This window comes from Equus przewalskii, chromosome 15 (assembly GCF_037783145.1).
Source record: "Equus przewalskii isolate Varuska chromosome 15, EquPr2, whole genome shotgun sequence".
Lineage (NCBI taxonomy): Eukaryota > Metazoa > Chordata > Mammalia > Perissodactyla > Equidae > Equus > Equus przewalskii.
In genome coordinates, this window is record NC_091845.1 from 5,365,062 (window position 1) to 5,381,150 (window position 16,089).

General features: G+C 52.6%; 1 protein-coding gene across 2 annotated transcripts; it reads right to left on the reverse strand.

Moving 5' to 3' along the window:
* Positions 1-11,414: 11,414 nt before the first annotated feature.
* Positions 11,415-14,886, reverse strand: TRH (thyrotropin releasing hormone). 2 transcript variants are annotated; one of them, XM_008520842.2, is made up of 3 exons: positions 14,483-14,886; positions 13,284-13,505; positions 11,415-12,608 (listed from the first exon to the last, which is right to left on the reverse strand). In XM_008520842.2, exons 2-3 carry the CDS (start codon positions 13,495-13,497, stop codon positions 12,097-12,099), a joined length of 726 nt encoding a protein of 241 aa, XP_008519064.2. In that variant the 5' UTR covers positions 13,498-13,505; positions 14,483-14,886; the 3' UTR covers positions 11,415-12,096. The 2 variants fall into 2 exon arrangements, with proteins under 2 accessions (XP_008519064.2, XP_070432585.1); XM_070576484.1 differs by lacking the exon at positions 14,483-14,886 and adding an exon at positions 13,709-13,941.
* Between the last annotated feature and the right edge of the window lie 1,203 nt (positions 14,887-16,089).

Here is a 16,089-nt window from a genome sequence, read left to right on the forward strand (position 1 = left end):
AGAACCAGTGTGGCGTGTTTGGGGATAGTGAACAGCTAAGGAAAGTGACAGCAAAGGACGGAGAGCACAAGAGCTGGGAGGTGGCAGAGGATGGGGCTGAAAAGTCAGGTACTATAGTTGTTAGGATGCTTTTGGCCACAAGTAACAGAAATTCCAACTAGAAGTGGTTTAAACAATGAGTCAATTTTATTATCCCACATAACAAGATGTCCAGAGGTGGGGTGGCTCTGGGTTTGGTCAATTCTGCTTGGCTCAATGACATTGTCAAGGACTCAGATGTGTCCATCTTTCTGCTCTGCCACCCCAGTGGGTTGACTTCTATCTCAGACTTGTGCCCTCGTGGTCACAAAATGGCTGCCAAAGTTCCAAATATCACTTGAGAACATTATGACATTAAGCAGAAGAAGAGAGATTATTTTTTCCCGTGGTGCCTCTGTTTTATCAGCAAGGAAAGCTTTCTCCGAGGCCCCATCTTTCCCACATTGACATCCCATATTTCACTAAGTGACACAAACACCCCTAAACAGATCATTAGCAAGAGAATGGAATTTCCAAGATCAGCTTAGACCCATCGATATACAGCTCTTCTGAGATGTCTGGCTGCTTGATACTGAACAAAACTGTGAATGAATGGGAGAGATGTCTGTTGAGAAGGCAACTAACAGTGTCTGTCACAGGTTCTAGACACGAAAGCTTTCATTGCGAAGGAAAGGAAGAGTCAGCAGGGGTTTTAAGCAGGAAAGTATAATGAAGCCCATGTTTTTGAAAGATCACCCTGGTGCCAGAAGAGGGATATTCAGAAGTCAGGAGAAGCGATAAGGGAAAGGAACAGCAATAGAGACCAGGTAAGAGAGGGGGCGAGCGGCCCTAGATTTAGGGCTGGGCAGAGGGATGGAAAGGAAAAGACGCATTGCTAAGATGTTTGGAGTCATGTTTTAATTTGCAAGTTTTTTCTTGTTCCCTGACTGATCCATTTCTATATCATCTTTTACTAGTTTTATGGATGCTATATTATGTCTTATCTCTCTGAGAATACCAGTTAGAAGGTATTTTCTTTTTTCTTGTTTCTTTTAACATCCCTTTCTTTTTTTTTTTTTTTAAGATTTTATTTTTTTTTTCCTTTTTCTCCCCAAAGGCCCCCGTACATGGTTGTATATTCTTTGTTGTGGCTCCTTTTAGTTGTGGCATGTGGGATGCTGCCTCAGCGTGGTTTGACGAGCAGTGCCATGTCCACGCCCAGGATTCGAACCAACGAAACACTGGGCCGCCTGCAGCGGAGCGCGGGAACTTAACCACTCGGCCACGGGGCCAGCCCCTAACATCCCTTTCTGTTGTCAGAATTATCTGTTTCCTCTGGGGTCATTCTGTCGCTTTATCTTAGTCTCTTGTTTAGGTTGCAAGTTTTCCTCAAGTGTTTAGATCATCCTTGACTATTCACTCAGGAAGAGGAGCTCACCGTGTGTGACCAGTCAGTCATCTTCAATCAGAAGCCTCCTGAGATATTTTAAATACAGAATCACAGGAGTTATTGGGTTGGAGGGAAGCACAGATGCCCAGGCTCTGAGGAGAGAAGCATCCAGGCTGTCTTTAAAGTGAGCTTGCGGGGGCGCCGGCCCAGTGGCCCAGCGGTTAAGTTCACACGTTCCTCTTCAGTGGCCTGGGGCTCACTGGTTTGCATCCCGGGCACAGACCTAGGCACTGCTTATCAAGCCATGCTGTGGCAGGCGTCCCACATATAAAGCAGAGGAAGACGGGCACAGATGTTAGCTTAGAGCTAATCTTCCTCAAAAAAATTAATAAATAAATAATTTTTAAAAAAATGAGCTTGTGGGGCTGGCCCAGCAGTGCAGTGGTTAAGTTCACATGCTCTGCTTCAGCTGCCCAGGGTCTGTGGGTTCAGATCCTGGGCACAGACCTACACACTGCTCGTCAAACCATACTGTGGCAGCATCCCAAGTACAAAATAGAGGAAGATTGGCACAGATGTTAGCTCAGGGACAATCTTCCTTAAGGAAAAAAAGGAAGATTGGCAATGTGTCTTAGCTCAGGGCCAATCTTGCTCACCAAAAAAAAAAAGAGCTTGAGAGTTATTAACACTGTTATTAGCCCAGTAGCTGAGCCTCTCTACAGAGCCCTTCAGATAGAAGCCCTCCCCCACACCACAAGACCTCGCAGGCTACATGAAGAGAGACAGCCTGTTCTTGTTGACTGTACCTCTGGGGACTGTTGCCTCAGAAACTGTCTACACAATGGTAGACTCTCTTAGAAGTTAAGCGTATGGTGTCAGGAAGACTGGAATCACAAGTTGCTTGCCTGATCTTAGACAAGTTACCTAAAGGTTTTGAGCCTCAGTTTCCCCATCTGTATACTGGCATAACTATAGTACTTACACTGCAAAGCTGTTTGTGAGAATGAGATGAGACAATGCATGTGGTGTGCCTGGCATGCGCCCTGTAGGTGATCGATGGATAGGGGCTGTTACCATTATTGTGATTAATATTAAGGCACCGCTCTCTCCTCAGACAGGCTGAGCCCCCGTGAGAAGGCGGGTCAGGCCCTCCATCTGGCTCTCATTTCCGGCTGGCGCCAGAAGAGCAGCAGGAGGGACATGCAGAGGAGACCTCTCTCCTCCAGCGGCTGCCCCCGGCTTGGGTTTGAGAGGTCCCGCAGGGGCAGGAGCTGGGGCTGTGGGGAAAGAGGAAGGGTCTGCTCAGAAGCAACCAGGTGAGAGCAGAGGGGGCTGCTGGGAAGCTAAGAGAGAGGCAGAATTTAAATCTCAAACAGAAATTAGATGCTGGAACTCTGTCACGTAATCTACAGTGTGGTTTTGAGTTCATACAGACGGGTTTTAATCCTGGCTTAGCAACTCACTAGCTGTGTGATCGTAGGGAAGTGGCTTCCTTTCTCTGAACCTCAGTACCCTCATCTGTAAAATGGGAATAAGGGCAATTCTTACCCAATAAAACCATTGTGGGATGACGTAATGACGTATGTAAAGTTCCGAGGTCAGTGGGCAGCAAATAGTGAGTGCTCAGTAAACGTAGTTGCTATAATCATCATCTTCATAATTTTCCTTAGTATTAATGGGCATAAGGAGCTTACTAAAGTCTCCCATGATTCCACAAGACTGGCCTCTGTCTTCACTATGGTGCTATTATTATGACTGCTGGTGAGGCTATGTCCATCTGAGCCCAGACAAGGAACAGCTGCCCACTGCAAGGGAGTCTGAAGAAATCTTTCTTTTTTGTGTGTGTGAGGAAGATCGGCCCTGAGCTAACATCAGTTGCCAGCCTTCCTCTATTCTGTATGTGGCACGCCGCCACAGCATGGCTTGATGAGTGGTGTGTAGGTCTGCACCCAGGATCCAAACCTGCAAACCCCAGGCCACCGAAGCAAGCATGCGAACTTAATCACTATGCCACCTGGCCAGCCCCTGAAGAAATCTTAGCGAGGGGACTTTTTCTCACAGGGAGGGCAGGTTAAGAGACGTGCTCGAGGTACTTCAGCACCCCGAGGAGAGCAACAGCAGGGAGCCGTTGCCGCCCTGCAGGGCTGAAGGGGTGAGGGAGAGGGCTGCCCACGGGCGCTATGGCCGAGGCAGGGATGAGGCCCAGCCTGCAGCGGGAAGAAGGGGTACCCCACCTTCCTCTCTGCCTTTGATCTCCTGAACCACACCAGAATCTGGGAGAAGAGGTGACAGGGACACCATCCTAGAGAGCGACTGGAGCCCTTCCCAGCGTGCCCTTCTGAGCTGGGCAGTGACCGGGGAAGCGGTTGGCAGGAGGTAGGGGGACAGAAAGGAAGGAATATTCCCACTCAAAAACACGCTGAAGGAGTGTGGCATTTATAGAGTGGGTTAAAACTTGTGATCTATTTGAAAGAAACAAATGACTTGAGAAAAAACAGAACTTACTGGCCTTCTAACTGAAAAGGCCAAGGGTATACGGCATGGCTTCCAGGGGCTCAGAGTGACCAGATATCTGTCTCTCTCTCCATCTCGTGACTGTCTTCTGTGGGCTTCGTTCTCCACCAGGTTCTTTCTCTCCACTGGCAAGCTGACCTCCAGCAGCTCCAGGCTAACATCCTACTAGTTTAGCACCCATGAGGGGAAATAGAGAGCCTTTTACCAAAAATTCTAGCAGAAGTCCTGGAGCTAACTCTCGTTGCTTGCTGCCCCCCCCCCCCCCGCCCCCCCCCCACCTCAAGCCAATCTCTGTGGTGGAGGTGGGGGTGGGGCCTGGGTCCCACTCAGAGCTGGGGAGTAAGAAGTCCCCTCCTGGCTGTGTGATCCAGGCAAAGTACTGCATCTCTCTGTGCTGAAATGTCCTTATGGGGAATTTAGGATGATGCCATCAAAACAGATGAGCCCTGGGGCCGGCACCATGGGCACAGTGGTTGAGTTTGGCACCCTCTGCTTAGATGGCCTGGGTTCGCAGGCCCAGGGTTCATGGGTTTGGATCCCAGGCGCAGACCTACATGACTCAGCCATGCTGAGGCAGCAACTCACTTATAAAAGTGGAGGAAGATGGGCAAAGGTCTTAGCTCAGGGCTAATCTTCCTCAGCAAGAAAAAACAAAATAAAACAGGTGAGCCCTTAGCTCAGTGCAGGTGCCCCCTCCGGCCCCCCACCCCACCCCTACCCCCATGAGTGTAAGCAAGGCTGCCTGGAGGTAGAGTGTAGGGCCATGGCTAAGAGCACAGACTTCAGAGCCTAGAGGCCTAGGGTGGTGGCTGGGCTTTGCCATGTCCCAGCTGTGTGGCCTCGGGCAAGAGACTTAACCTCTCTATGCCTCTGTTTCCTCACACAGATAATTGTAATCGTTACTTCCTGGGTGAGAAGATTAAATAAGTCAAAATAGTAAAGCACTTAGAACAAGGCCTAGCACACAGGTTTGCTAAGTATCAGCTCTTTTTATGATAGGGTATATCTGCGGTTTTCAATCTTGTGATCTCAGGACCCCTTGATGATCTTAAAATTATTGAGAACCCCAAAAACCTTGACTATGTGGGTTATAGCTATTGATATTTCCTATAGTAGAAATTAAAATGAGATTTATTTATTTATTTATTTATTTATTTATTTATTTTTGCTGAGGAAGATTGGCCCTGAGCTAACATCTATTGCCAATCTTCCCCTTTTTGCTTGAGAAGGACTGTTGCTGGCTAGCATTTATGCTAATCTTCCTCTATTTTATATGTGGGATGCTGTCTCAGCATGGCTTGATAAGCAGTGCATAGGTCTGCGCCCAGGATCCAAACCCATGAACCCTGGGCCACCGAAGTCAAGCATGTGAATTTAACTGCTGCACCACGGGGCCAGCCCCAAAATGAGAATTTTTTTAATGTTTATTTAAAAATAAGTAATAAATCCATTATGTGTTAACATAAACAAAACATTTTTGTGGAAAATATAGTTTCCAAAAGAAAGAACAATTTAATGAGAAGAGTGGCATCGGTTTGCATTTTTACAAATCTTTTAAATGTCTGACAATAGAAAACAACTGGATTATCTTATCTGCTTCTAGAATTAAATCACAGATTAAATTTTGATTGAAGCATATGAAGAAAACCAGGCCCCGCACAGATATGTGGTTAGGAAAGTGAAGACCCCACAGAGCCCCTGAAAGAGTCTTAGGACCTGGGGGTCCTCACAGCCGCGGCGAGAAGCAATAGTACACGTGAAAGCTGACAGCCAGCCTTCCACAGCCTTTCAACTTGGAAGCAGACCTTGGATGTGAATTTCAGATGTGTGGGCCAATCGCGTCACCTCTCTGTGTCTCTGTTTCCTCCTGGAGACAGTTGACTGACTACTGCCTGTGGAGTGGTTAGAGCAGTGCTTGGCACACAGTAAGTGCTCACTAAATACCGACCCTTTCCATTACTAGCTCAGAGCCCTTATTAGGAGGGCTCCCTTTCCTTCCTAGGCCAGGCATGCCCTTGGAGATAACGTTCAACCTCCCAGGAGCAGCCTGGGGTTCCACCCTCTCCAGGGCTGCCCTGAGACCCTGTGCTCCTCCCAAGGGAGACCAGGCAGAGCCCAGCGTGTGCCCTGTGCCATCTCTCTGGCCACAGGCCCGAAGCAGCTGTGCCCACGCGTGCGGCCAGCCTCTGGCACGTCGGACGGGGTGGACGTGCGTCGGTGCCGGGAAGCTCTGCTCCGGCAGCTGGTGATTAGGAAGTCACTCTCCGTAACGGACAAGGCCTAATCAGTCTGCCAATAATTACCAGGCCCAGAACGTGGCCGCGATTCAGGGGAGATGATCCCTGAAGACTAGAGCCACTTAAATCCTGGCATTGACCACAGGTCCCCTTGGAAACCCATAACTCGCAGCACAATTTAGCCGATAAACTAATTGATGTTCTCCAAGGCAGTCAGCTCGCGCCCAGGCAATCGAAATGGGCTCTAATTGCCAACATCCTTCAGGTAAGTAGCCCTCCACATTCTCGTGCCACCCGAGAGGCCCGAGCAGGAACTGAGTCCCTCGGCAAACCGGTCCTCTGACTGCATTTAATTAATCAAAATAAAGTTCACAGAAAGAGTTAATCAAAGAACATATTAAAGGAAGTCATGATATCGGGATGTTTCACACCAAAGCAGGATAGGCAGCTTCGCTGAGTTTGTGAGAGGCAGCCCCTTGAAGAAATGTTCCCCAGCTTTTCAAAGCTGCCTGAGCAAGGAACAGCACGGGTAGAGGAAAGACCAGTGGACTTGGAGGCTTACAGAACTGGGCGAGCCCGGCAGTGCCGTCCACATAAGACGTGTGGCCTTAGGCAAGTCGTTTCACCTCTCTGAGCCAGGCGTTTCTCACCCATAAAGTGGAGGTGGAAATGGTGGGTGGAAAGTGCCTTGCACAGGGCTCTGCACGCAGTCAGCTGTTGGTGGCACGGTGTGGATGTGAACACTGGCACCTGCAGTGGGCTGTTTGGTGTCCTCTGAAGGGTTTTTAAAAGGTAGAGCATAGCGCCCTACAATGTTTGGGTTTGCCACACCACCTCCCTCTCGGGCCAGGGAATCAGGCAGAGCTGGTCTCAGGTCCCAGCTCCGCCTTCCTTCGTGTGGCCTTCATTCACACTTTCCACAAACGTGGATGCCAGGGAAGCTGTTCCCTGTTTCCAATCAGGAAGGGGGGAAATGAGGAGCCAGCTTTGGGATTATTGAGCTCAAAGAACTCACTACTTGGACTACTATCCAGCAATCAAAAGGAACAAACCACTAAAACACGCTACATCATGGATGAACTTCAAAAACGTTAGGCTACGCGGCAGAAGCCAGGCACAAGAGACCATGTGTTCTATGATTCTATTTGTATAAAACATATAGAAAAGGCAAGTTAATAGAGAGAAAATAGCTTAGTGGTTGCCCGGGGCTGAGGGCGGGGAGAGATTAACTGTAAGTGGGCCTAAGGGTCTTCTTGGGGGTCTGAAAATGTTCCAAAACTGATTTGTAGTGATGTGATGGCTATACTACTAGGTAAATTTACTAAAAATCATTGAATTGTCTACCTGAAATGGATAAATTTTATGACATGTAAAATATACCCCCAATAAAGTTGTTGAAAAAGAAAAGAGAAAAGAAAGGAACATACTCCTGTAGCCATGAATCTGGCCAGAAAGTTGCCATCAGCAACTGACTCCAGATACTCCCGAAGCCTGCGTTGGGGCACTGAGAAGCTGCTGCAGAAACGCCACACGTCACTGCCACCTTGCTTTCCGGCAGGAATCGTCAGAGCAGCCTTCCAAATCTCCCAGGAGAGCAGCCGCACGGAGAACCTGCTGTGCTTCCCGAAAGCCAGCTGCAGGGAGGCAGAGAAACGTGGCTCTCTTTGCGACCTCTGCACTCCAGGAAGGCAGCCTCGCAGGCACCACAGGGAGGTACCACCAGGAGTCGCAGGAAAGAGGGCTCTCTGGGCAAAGGGACAGCAGGGATAAAGGCCCTGAGGTGTGTTCAGAGACAAAAGGAGTCCAATTGGACGGGCCATGACAAGGAGTTTGGATTTTCTCCCAGGTGAAATGGGAGCCACTGATCAGTCTTAAGTAGGTGGTTGCCGTGATCACATTGTACTTCAAGAAGGTCCCTCCAGCTGTATGTGGAGAACGGGTTTGGGGGACAAGAGTGGAAGCCAGAGACCAGCGAGGAGGCCCCTGCAGTCTCGAGATGAGACATGATGGTGGCCAGGATCAGGGTGGTGGTGGAGAAGCTGGAAGGAAATGGGTGGGTTTGAGATGTGTCTAGGAGGTAAAATCTACAGGACATGGTGAAAATTGGATGTGAGTGTTAGGGGGGCATAGAGACAACCCCTAAGTTCCAGACTCCTAAGCTTAGAAAAGCACCTTACTTCTCTCTCGGTTTCCTCTTCGCTGGACTAGGGGTGACTATGATGGGTAATTAATTCATTCAACAGATATTTGCAAATCGCCTACTATGTGCCTGACAGTGGGGGTAAAAGTGGTTTCCCCAATGTCTGGCCCTAGAGTAAGTGCTCAGGAAAAGTTTTCTTTTTCCTTTATCTTTCAAAACTCAACTCAGGTGCCCCTTCCCTCAGGAAGGCTTCCCTGATCCCACCCCAAACCACACTGCTCTCACACACCTCTAAGCCATGGCAATCAGAGTCCCTGTGTGGGGACTGGACTGAACCAGGGAGCAGGGTGGACCAGATAAAGCACAAGGCCTGGATGAGGCATATCCCCTCCAGGGCTAGAAGGTAGGGGATGGGAGGAAACGGAGGGTACAAACACCTCAGATTTCAAACGTTAGCAACCCCAAGAACACATTATTTCTTTCCACTGGGCCTTTGTTAATGCTCTTTCCTTCTATCTGAAATATCTGTCTTTTTATTTATCCTTTGACTCAGCTTGGATGTTGCCTCCTCCAGGAAGCCCGCTTTGCCCAACCGGACCGAGTTCCTCCTGTATCCATGTACTCCCTGCATGCTTCGCACACCACAATCAACACTTCTCACACCACATGGCCATCACCTGTCTGTCTTCCCACTGGATGGGGAGCCCCTCAGGGGCAGGGAGCCCCAGGAAGTCAGGGTGGGGAACTGAGACAGAAGTGACCTGAAGCTTTCGACATCCGGTCAACACATAGTTACTGAGCATCTACTTTGTGCCCGGCCCTGGTCTGGGTGCCTTGGTGAAGGCAGACAGACGAGAAGGGAGAGATGGGAAGGATTCAGCGGAGGAAGAACAAAGGGGGAGGCCTCTGTGGGAGTCAGAACCAGCTAAGTTTTGCTGTGGTAACAAATAAACCCTGCAATCTCAGAGACTTCATACAACACAGTTTATTTCTTGCACATGAGAAGTCTGTTGTGGGTAAGCACGGTTTAAGTTCCAGCTGGTGACGCCGGGGCCCAGAACCCCTCCATCACATGCTCTGCCATCTCAATCTGTGGCTTCCCAGGCTCCTGCGGCAGGAAGAAAGGGGTGAAGGAGGCTCCTGGGCTCTAACTGCCTCAGCCCAGGAGTGACACCCTTCTGCTCAGAGCCCACTGGCCAGGACTGTCTATGACTCCACCCTCACTGCAAGGGAGGCTGGGAAATGTAGAGAAGCACATGCAGCATCTCTGCCACCGCATCCAGGCCCAGCGAAGGCATGTGTGTGAAAGGGGGAAGGAGAGGGGTGTTTGGGAGTGGCCAGTAGACTATTTTAAGGATAGAGCCCCAGTGCCTGGCACCGACTTGCAATAAAACCCCAGGGACTGGTTTCTTGTTTTTTCGCCTTTGGTTTTGTTTTTGTGTGTGCGTGGTTGTTGAAGGAATAAAGGAAGGAACAAGTGGGTCTGCAAGGCCTCAGCTTTGAGTCTCTCTGGCCCTAGAGCACTAGAGCGAACAACGCCTTTTATCAGTGGTCAACTTGATGCCAGGCACTGTGCTAGGAGCTGCACGCATGGCTCCATCTCATTTAATCCTTAGAACAATGCTGGGGGAGGTTAGAGATGGCTGTGCCCGTATTATAGATGAGAAGGTGGAGGCTCAAATCATTTGTTCACGACTGAAGCTGAGGGTCAATCCTTTCCGTCACGGTGCGTTGGTACAATCACTCACAGGGGCAGAGAGAAAAACATCAAATGTCTGGGAGGGTGGGTTTCTCCCTCTTCAAATGGTCCCATATCTGAGGAGGTAACACCCCCCCCCCCCCCGCCCCCGGACCAATCAACTCTGGAAGCAGGAGAGAGTGGGTGCATCCCTGAGCAATTGCCTCACCTATCCACACTCAGCTGCAACTTAACTTTCCTCAACTGCAAATGCACAGGACAGCCCGGTCTCCTGGGGGGTCGGGGGATTCGATGAGCAGGTGTCGGTAAGCGCTGACCCCCGGGAAGTCCGGTGTAAGCCGTCCACATGGCCGCTGTTGGGCACCTGCCCCCAGAGGATGTCTGCGAGCAGAGGGAATCTGGCGAGCGCCCCACTTGGCCTGATGGCGACGATGGGGTGTTTTAGAGCTTCCAGTAGGCAGCTGGGCGAGGTGGAAAGCCAGCTTAGAGGGAAGGCCGGGTCTACATGCTTCATGCGCCTCAGGGCAAGACCCTAGCTTCTGTGTTGTCCATCTGAAAATGAGCGAAATCTGAAAAAACAAATGCTCAATTTTTCAGAGGGCTTTTGTACTAGGAGATGATGGGTTGAATGCATCTTATAAACCCCAAGTCCTCCTCTGTCCCTGCGCCCCCCTGAACTGTGAGCTCCCCAAGGAGAGGAGCTGGGTCTCAGACACTCTTCTGGTCCCCTTCTTCCTCCATCCAAGAAGGTGACTAAAAACTGTTTGCAGAAAAGCCACGCAGCCGGTCCATCCACCAAACAGGGGCTGCTCTAACTAACTCAGAGTCTAAGGCCTGAGGACATTTTGGAGTTTCCTTTAAGTCAGAGGTTGCAAGCTGGCAATGAGTGAGCCAAATTCAACCTCAGACAAGTTACTTAACTTTTCTGTACCTTGGTTTCCTCATTAGTGAGATGGGCATAACAATGGTAATACCCAGGATTGTCGTGAGGATTAAAGGAATTAACATGCCTAAGGTGCTTAGGACAGTGCCTGACACATAATGTGGGCTGTGTATATGTTGTTGTTGGTGTTATTATTATTATTTGATTCACATGACATTAAATTTTTTGGATTTAAGTGTCTTTAGATGGCATCTTCATTTTACCCCAGTCTCCACCACTCTCTCTTGTCCTGCACCCAGGCAGCTGTGTGTCCTCCAGCAAGCCCTTCCTCTTCTCCAGGTCTCAGTTTCCCCAGGTGTCAAATGGGCTCCAGAACCCCTGTCCACTTCCCAGGCTTGCTCTGGGATGGGGACAGTGGAGAGGACTTCTCATCCCCCAGGATCCCTGATTCCCTTCTCAGCAGAGCTGGGCAACTCTGGTCCTGTCCCCTCTCAACGCTGAAAAGAGAAATCTCACACCAGCTGAGACAGAACTGCAGCCACAGAGCTCCACGATTCTCTAGATGCATGTTTTATTATCGTTAGGATGATGATCATTGACAAGGGGAAAGTGCCAGAGGGTCACAGACAAACCACAACTTTCTCAGCGATGTCTGCATATTCCCACACACGTTTATTCCCACAGCCAACACACAGCACAGCACAGCACAGCACCACAGGGTGTCTCCACTTACAATGGTTCCCCAAGAAAAACACAGCTGTGGGTCAGGGCTCTGCCCACCCACAAAAGGATGCCGAAGATGGGGAGGAGATCCTGGGTCTTGGGGGTGAAGGTTACTCATGGCGAATCCTGATATGGGGCAGGGGATGCAAGCTGGATTTGGATGGCACAGCTTCAATTCCACTCCACCCTCACTGGCTGCTTGCCCCAGAGGCTCCCTGCCCCATATCTGGGAATCCCTTAGAAGACACGGAAGGGTCATTGTAGCCAGGGTTAAGGAAGGGGAGCAGGCCTGCAGGGGTGAGAGGAGAGAGACTCTGGGATCTGGCCCCTTGTCAGCCATGCAAGGTGGAGTAATATGGGTGTGTGTATACAGGGTGCTCAGGTTTATGGTCAGGGATCTAAGGAGGAGAGAAAGAGGGGTCTCAAAGGGATGGGGCACACAGGGCTCCAGATATCCTTAGATCCCAAACTCAACTTTACAGCAAACTGGGCTCACTCCTCCAGGGGCTCCCGGGTCCAGGCCGCCCTCCGCCCGGGGTGCTGCCGCTTCTCCTCAGCCCCCTGGCCCCTGCTCAGGTCATCTAGGAGCCCCAGCAGGAGGCTGGCTTGACCACAGGCTCCCCGGGGCCCACATGGGCTTCCCAGGGCCCTCTTGCCCGGATGCTGGCGTTTCTCAGGCATCAGCTCCCCCTCCTCCCTCTCCTCTTCCTCATCTTCCCAACTCCTTTGGGCCTGGGGATCCACCAGTCGTCTGCCCGGGTGCTGCCTCTTGGTGAAAGTGTACCCGAGCCAGGAGGAACGCCGGCCAGGGTGCTGCCGCTTTTGCTGGGTTGCATCAGCTGACCATGCAGCCTCATCCTCCCGCCGGCCGGGGTGCTGCCGTTTGTGGCGTCCCACAGCCCCTTCTTCTGCCTCCTCCTCTTCAACTCGCTCTTCTGCCTCTTCCTCCCTTTTGCCTGGATGCTGACGCTTGGAGAGCCAGTTGGGTTGAAAAATCTGGGACTCTGGAGAAGGAAAGATGCCAGTGAGGGACCCCTGACCCCTGAGTACCCACTCCAGCCTTCCTCCCAGTCAAGGCAGATTCCCACACACTCCACCAGTCATGGCCCTGCACCTCCCTCTCAGGACTTACAGACACACACACACACAGATGGTCAAAGGCATGACCTCTGATTCCAACCCCAGCTCTGCCACTCCCTAGCTGTGTGACCATAAGCAACTCACTTAACCTCTCTGAGCCTCAGTTTTTTTCTGCGTATAATGACGGTAATAACAGTACCTATCTAAGAGGTTATTAGGAAGATGGAATAGTGTGATACGTGGTTTGAAGTGCTTGGGACACTGCCTGGTATATATGTGCCTACTAATTAAAACTGTCAACACACACAGAGACTCTCTCTTCCTCCCTCCCCCTGCCCGCACAGAATCTTCCCCACTGAAGGGGAAATATTCTCAGCTCTCTGTGAAATAGCCCCAAGAATGAGATGGAAGAGCAATCTGATCCCAGGAAATGGTCAGCTCACGACCCTTGTGAGGGTGTGGCCAATGAGACTTTCTGAGCTTCTGAAAGGCAAGCGGCCGGATGACCAAGTCGCTCCCTCGCCCTCGGCGTCCCGCTTTCCCCCAGCGCTCTCCGCGGCCTCCTCTGGCCCGGCAGCCCCGGACAGCCCGCCCCTCACCTGATTCGCGCTCGCCCTGGTCCTCTCGCAGCCGCTGGAGGTCTTCCCGGAGGAGGAGTAGGCGCTCCGCCTGGCGCAGGAGGTCGTCCAGGCCCGGGTGCTCGGCGCCCATCGCCGCCTCCTGCTGGGCCGCCTCGGGCTGTGAGCGGCCGCCGGGAACGCCGGTCAGGGTCAGGGTCAAAGCCATGGCGAGCAGCGACCAAGGGCTCGGCATCGCGGAGTCTGGGGTCGGGGGCAAAGAGAGAGACCATGAGCGCCCGCGCCCCGGCTCCCAGCCCGCTCCATCCCCCGCTCTGCGGTCCCAGCGGGTCCCGAGGCCAGGGTAACGAGCCGTTCAAACATCCTCCCCGGTGCAGGACCACCTGGCCCCTCGAGCGGGGGCGGGGGCAGCGGGAGAATCTGCCTCGGGCTCGGGGCGTCCTCACCCATGGGGATGCCTGGAGTGCCTGCCCGCGCCCGGTTCTGCCTGCGCGAGCCAGGACGCCGCGGGGACCCCTCCGCCGCCGGCCCTCTGCAGCGTCAGGGGCGCCGGGGAAACCAGCGCGGGGGTGACTCGCCGGAGCGACCCCTCCAAGACCGCAGGGCCGGCCCGACGGCCGGGAGGCTGACGCCGCGTCGCAGGCTGAGATTCTCCCCAAGGCTCCCAGGGCAACATTCCTATCCCAACACTCCTCCAACTTTCTTATTCCAACGCCATCGTTCTAATTCCAACGCTAAGAGTCTATTTCCAAAGCTAAGATTCTATGGCTAAGATGGGAATCTAATTCCAACGCTAAAATCTATTTCTAGCGCTGAGACTGAGATTCTAAGGCTAAGATTCGATTCCAACGCGAAAATTCTGTTTCTAACGTCCAGATTCGTATTCTAACTCCCAGGCTCTCGCGCCGACGCCCTGACTGCTTGGTTCTGCCCCCCTGTCCCGGCGCAGACCTAAGGCGGGCATCCCGGCGGAGGTGGGATGCGAACCTCCCATCGGAAGCCTGGCGCCGAGCGCTTCAGACGCCAGGACGTGGGTGCACAGGAGGGAAAGCCGCCAGTGTGCCCGCGCCGTGGAGAGCCGGGCACGAGCGCAGCGCCCGCCGGTGCGCCCACCCCGCGCTGCGGGAGGCTCGCGGGGACCGCAGCCGGGGCGCACCCGAGGGCGGGGGCAGAGGGCCCCCTTTCCAGCGCTGCGGGGGAGAGGGGACCGAAGCGGTTACCTGCCCGGTGCGAGTTCTGCGGGACCGGTCCGGGATTCGGGGGCTTCAAGACCGCAGTTTCGGGGTCTGGAGTCGGCGGGCCAGGAGTCCGGGAGCGCTCGCAGGACCCGGGGCGCCGGCTGCCCGCTCCTCGGCGGGGTCGCTGCTTATATCCGCGCGAGGCGGCGGCGCGGGTGAGGTCAGCCGGGAGGGGTCGGCGGGCCGGGAAGGGGCGCTGACGGCAGTCGGCCCCGAGGGTACCCCGCTCGGCCGGCCGCCTGCCAGCGCGGCCGGAAATCTGGGGCGGGGGCAGTGGGGGTGGGAGGGGAGGCGAGGAGGCACGAGCCGCAGGATGGGGTGCTGGGTAGGCTCGTTTCTGCACCAGCTCCGAAGGTCTGTTGTTTAAGAGATCACTCGAGCAGGGAACAGAGAGAGAGGGAGAGAGACGGAGAGAATCTCTGCCCCCCTGTCCCGGCACAGACCTAAGGCGGGCATCCCGGCGGAGGCCGGGATTCAGAGAATCACACAGTTAAAATGAGACACGCAGGAAAGAACGGGAGATAGAGAGACAGAGACTGTGAGGCGCATACAGAGAGAGACGGAGAGATACAGAGCAGACACACACGAAAGAGACACTCATCAAAGAGACAGAGACAAAGAGAGTCCAAACAGAGAGAGACAAAGAGAGAGAAGGAGAAGGAGGGGTAGGGGACAAGTGGGATCTGGGCTCTGATCTTGACTGTCACCTCTGGCAAATGCCTTTTCCTCTCTGGGCCTCAGTTTTCTCATCTGTACAGTGGTGGAGGGGAACAGCTTTCAGAATTTCAAAACTGGTGGCCTGTGGGCTACCGCCAGTTCACAGATGTCTTTGTTTGACTCCCACAATGTTCTGAAAAAAACCTGAATAACCAACACTCAAAAACCAGGAGAACTCAGGGAAAAAAATGGATTTATGGCTTCTCTTAAAAAAGAGTGGACCTGCATTTCCCGCTGACAACAGCCAGCTGGAGCTGAGCCTGGCTGCCCCTGGGCACCACACTCTCCACCCTGTCCTGCTGTCTCCAAAAACATTGCTCCAGTCACTGAGGAGGGACATTAGAGTTTGTGGCCTCTGGACCAGAAGTCTGTTGGGGTCCACCCCGCCCAGGCAGAGGAAGGGAGAGAAGGGCATGCAGGGAGGAGCAAAGTATAGATGCCAACAGGCTGTCCCCCAATTAGTCCCCAAAGTCACATGACACCTTAGAAGAGAGCACTGCCACATCTAGTCCTGGGCCAGCTCCATCCTGAAACATTTAAGGGCACCCGCTGTGCCAGGCTCCTGGGTCAGTCCTAGAGACACAGAAGCTAGACAGGCCCACTTGGAGAGAACTGCATGTTAGGCAGAGGAAACAGTATTGGCAAAGGCTTCTCCTACCTCTGGTCAGTCCCAGCGTTGTTCTGTCTCTTCATACAGTATTTCTTCAGTCTAAAAGTTTAACTGAGTACCTCTTGTATGCCCCAGGCCATGCTAGTGTTTTGGCAAGGGATTCCAAAGCTGTTTAATTATTACTCCTTCCCTTGGCAGAATACCCAGCTTTCCTGACATCCCCACCATCTCCTTGCATCCTCGCATCACCAGTGGGATAAAC

What these genes read in the sequence shown, in the direction of transcription:
- TRH (XM_070576484.1), bottom strand. An exon ending in CCAGGGCGAGCGCGAATCAG is followed by an intron (nt 12,609 to 13,283) that starts GTGAGGGGCGGG and finishes TTCCTTCTCCAG; the next exon opens with AGTCCCAGATTTTTCAACCC.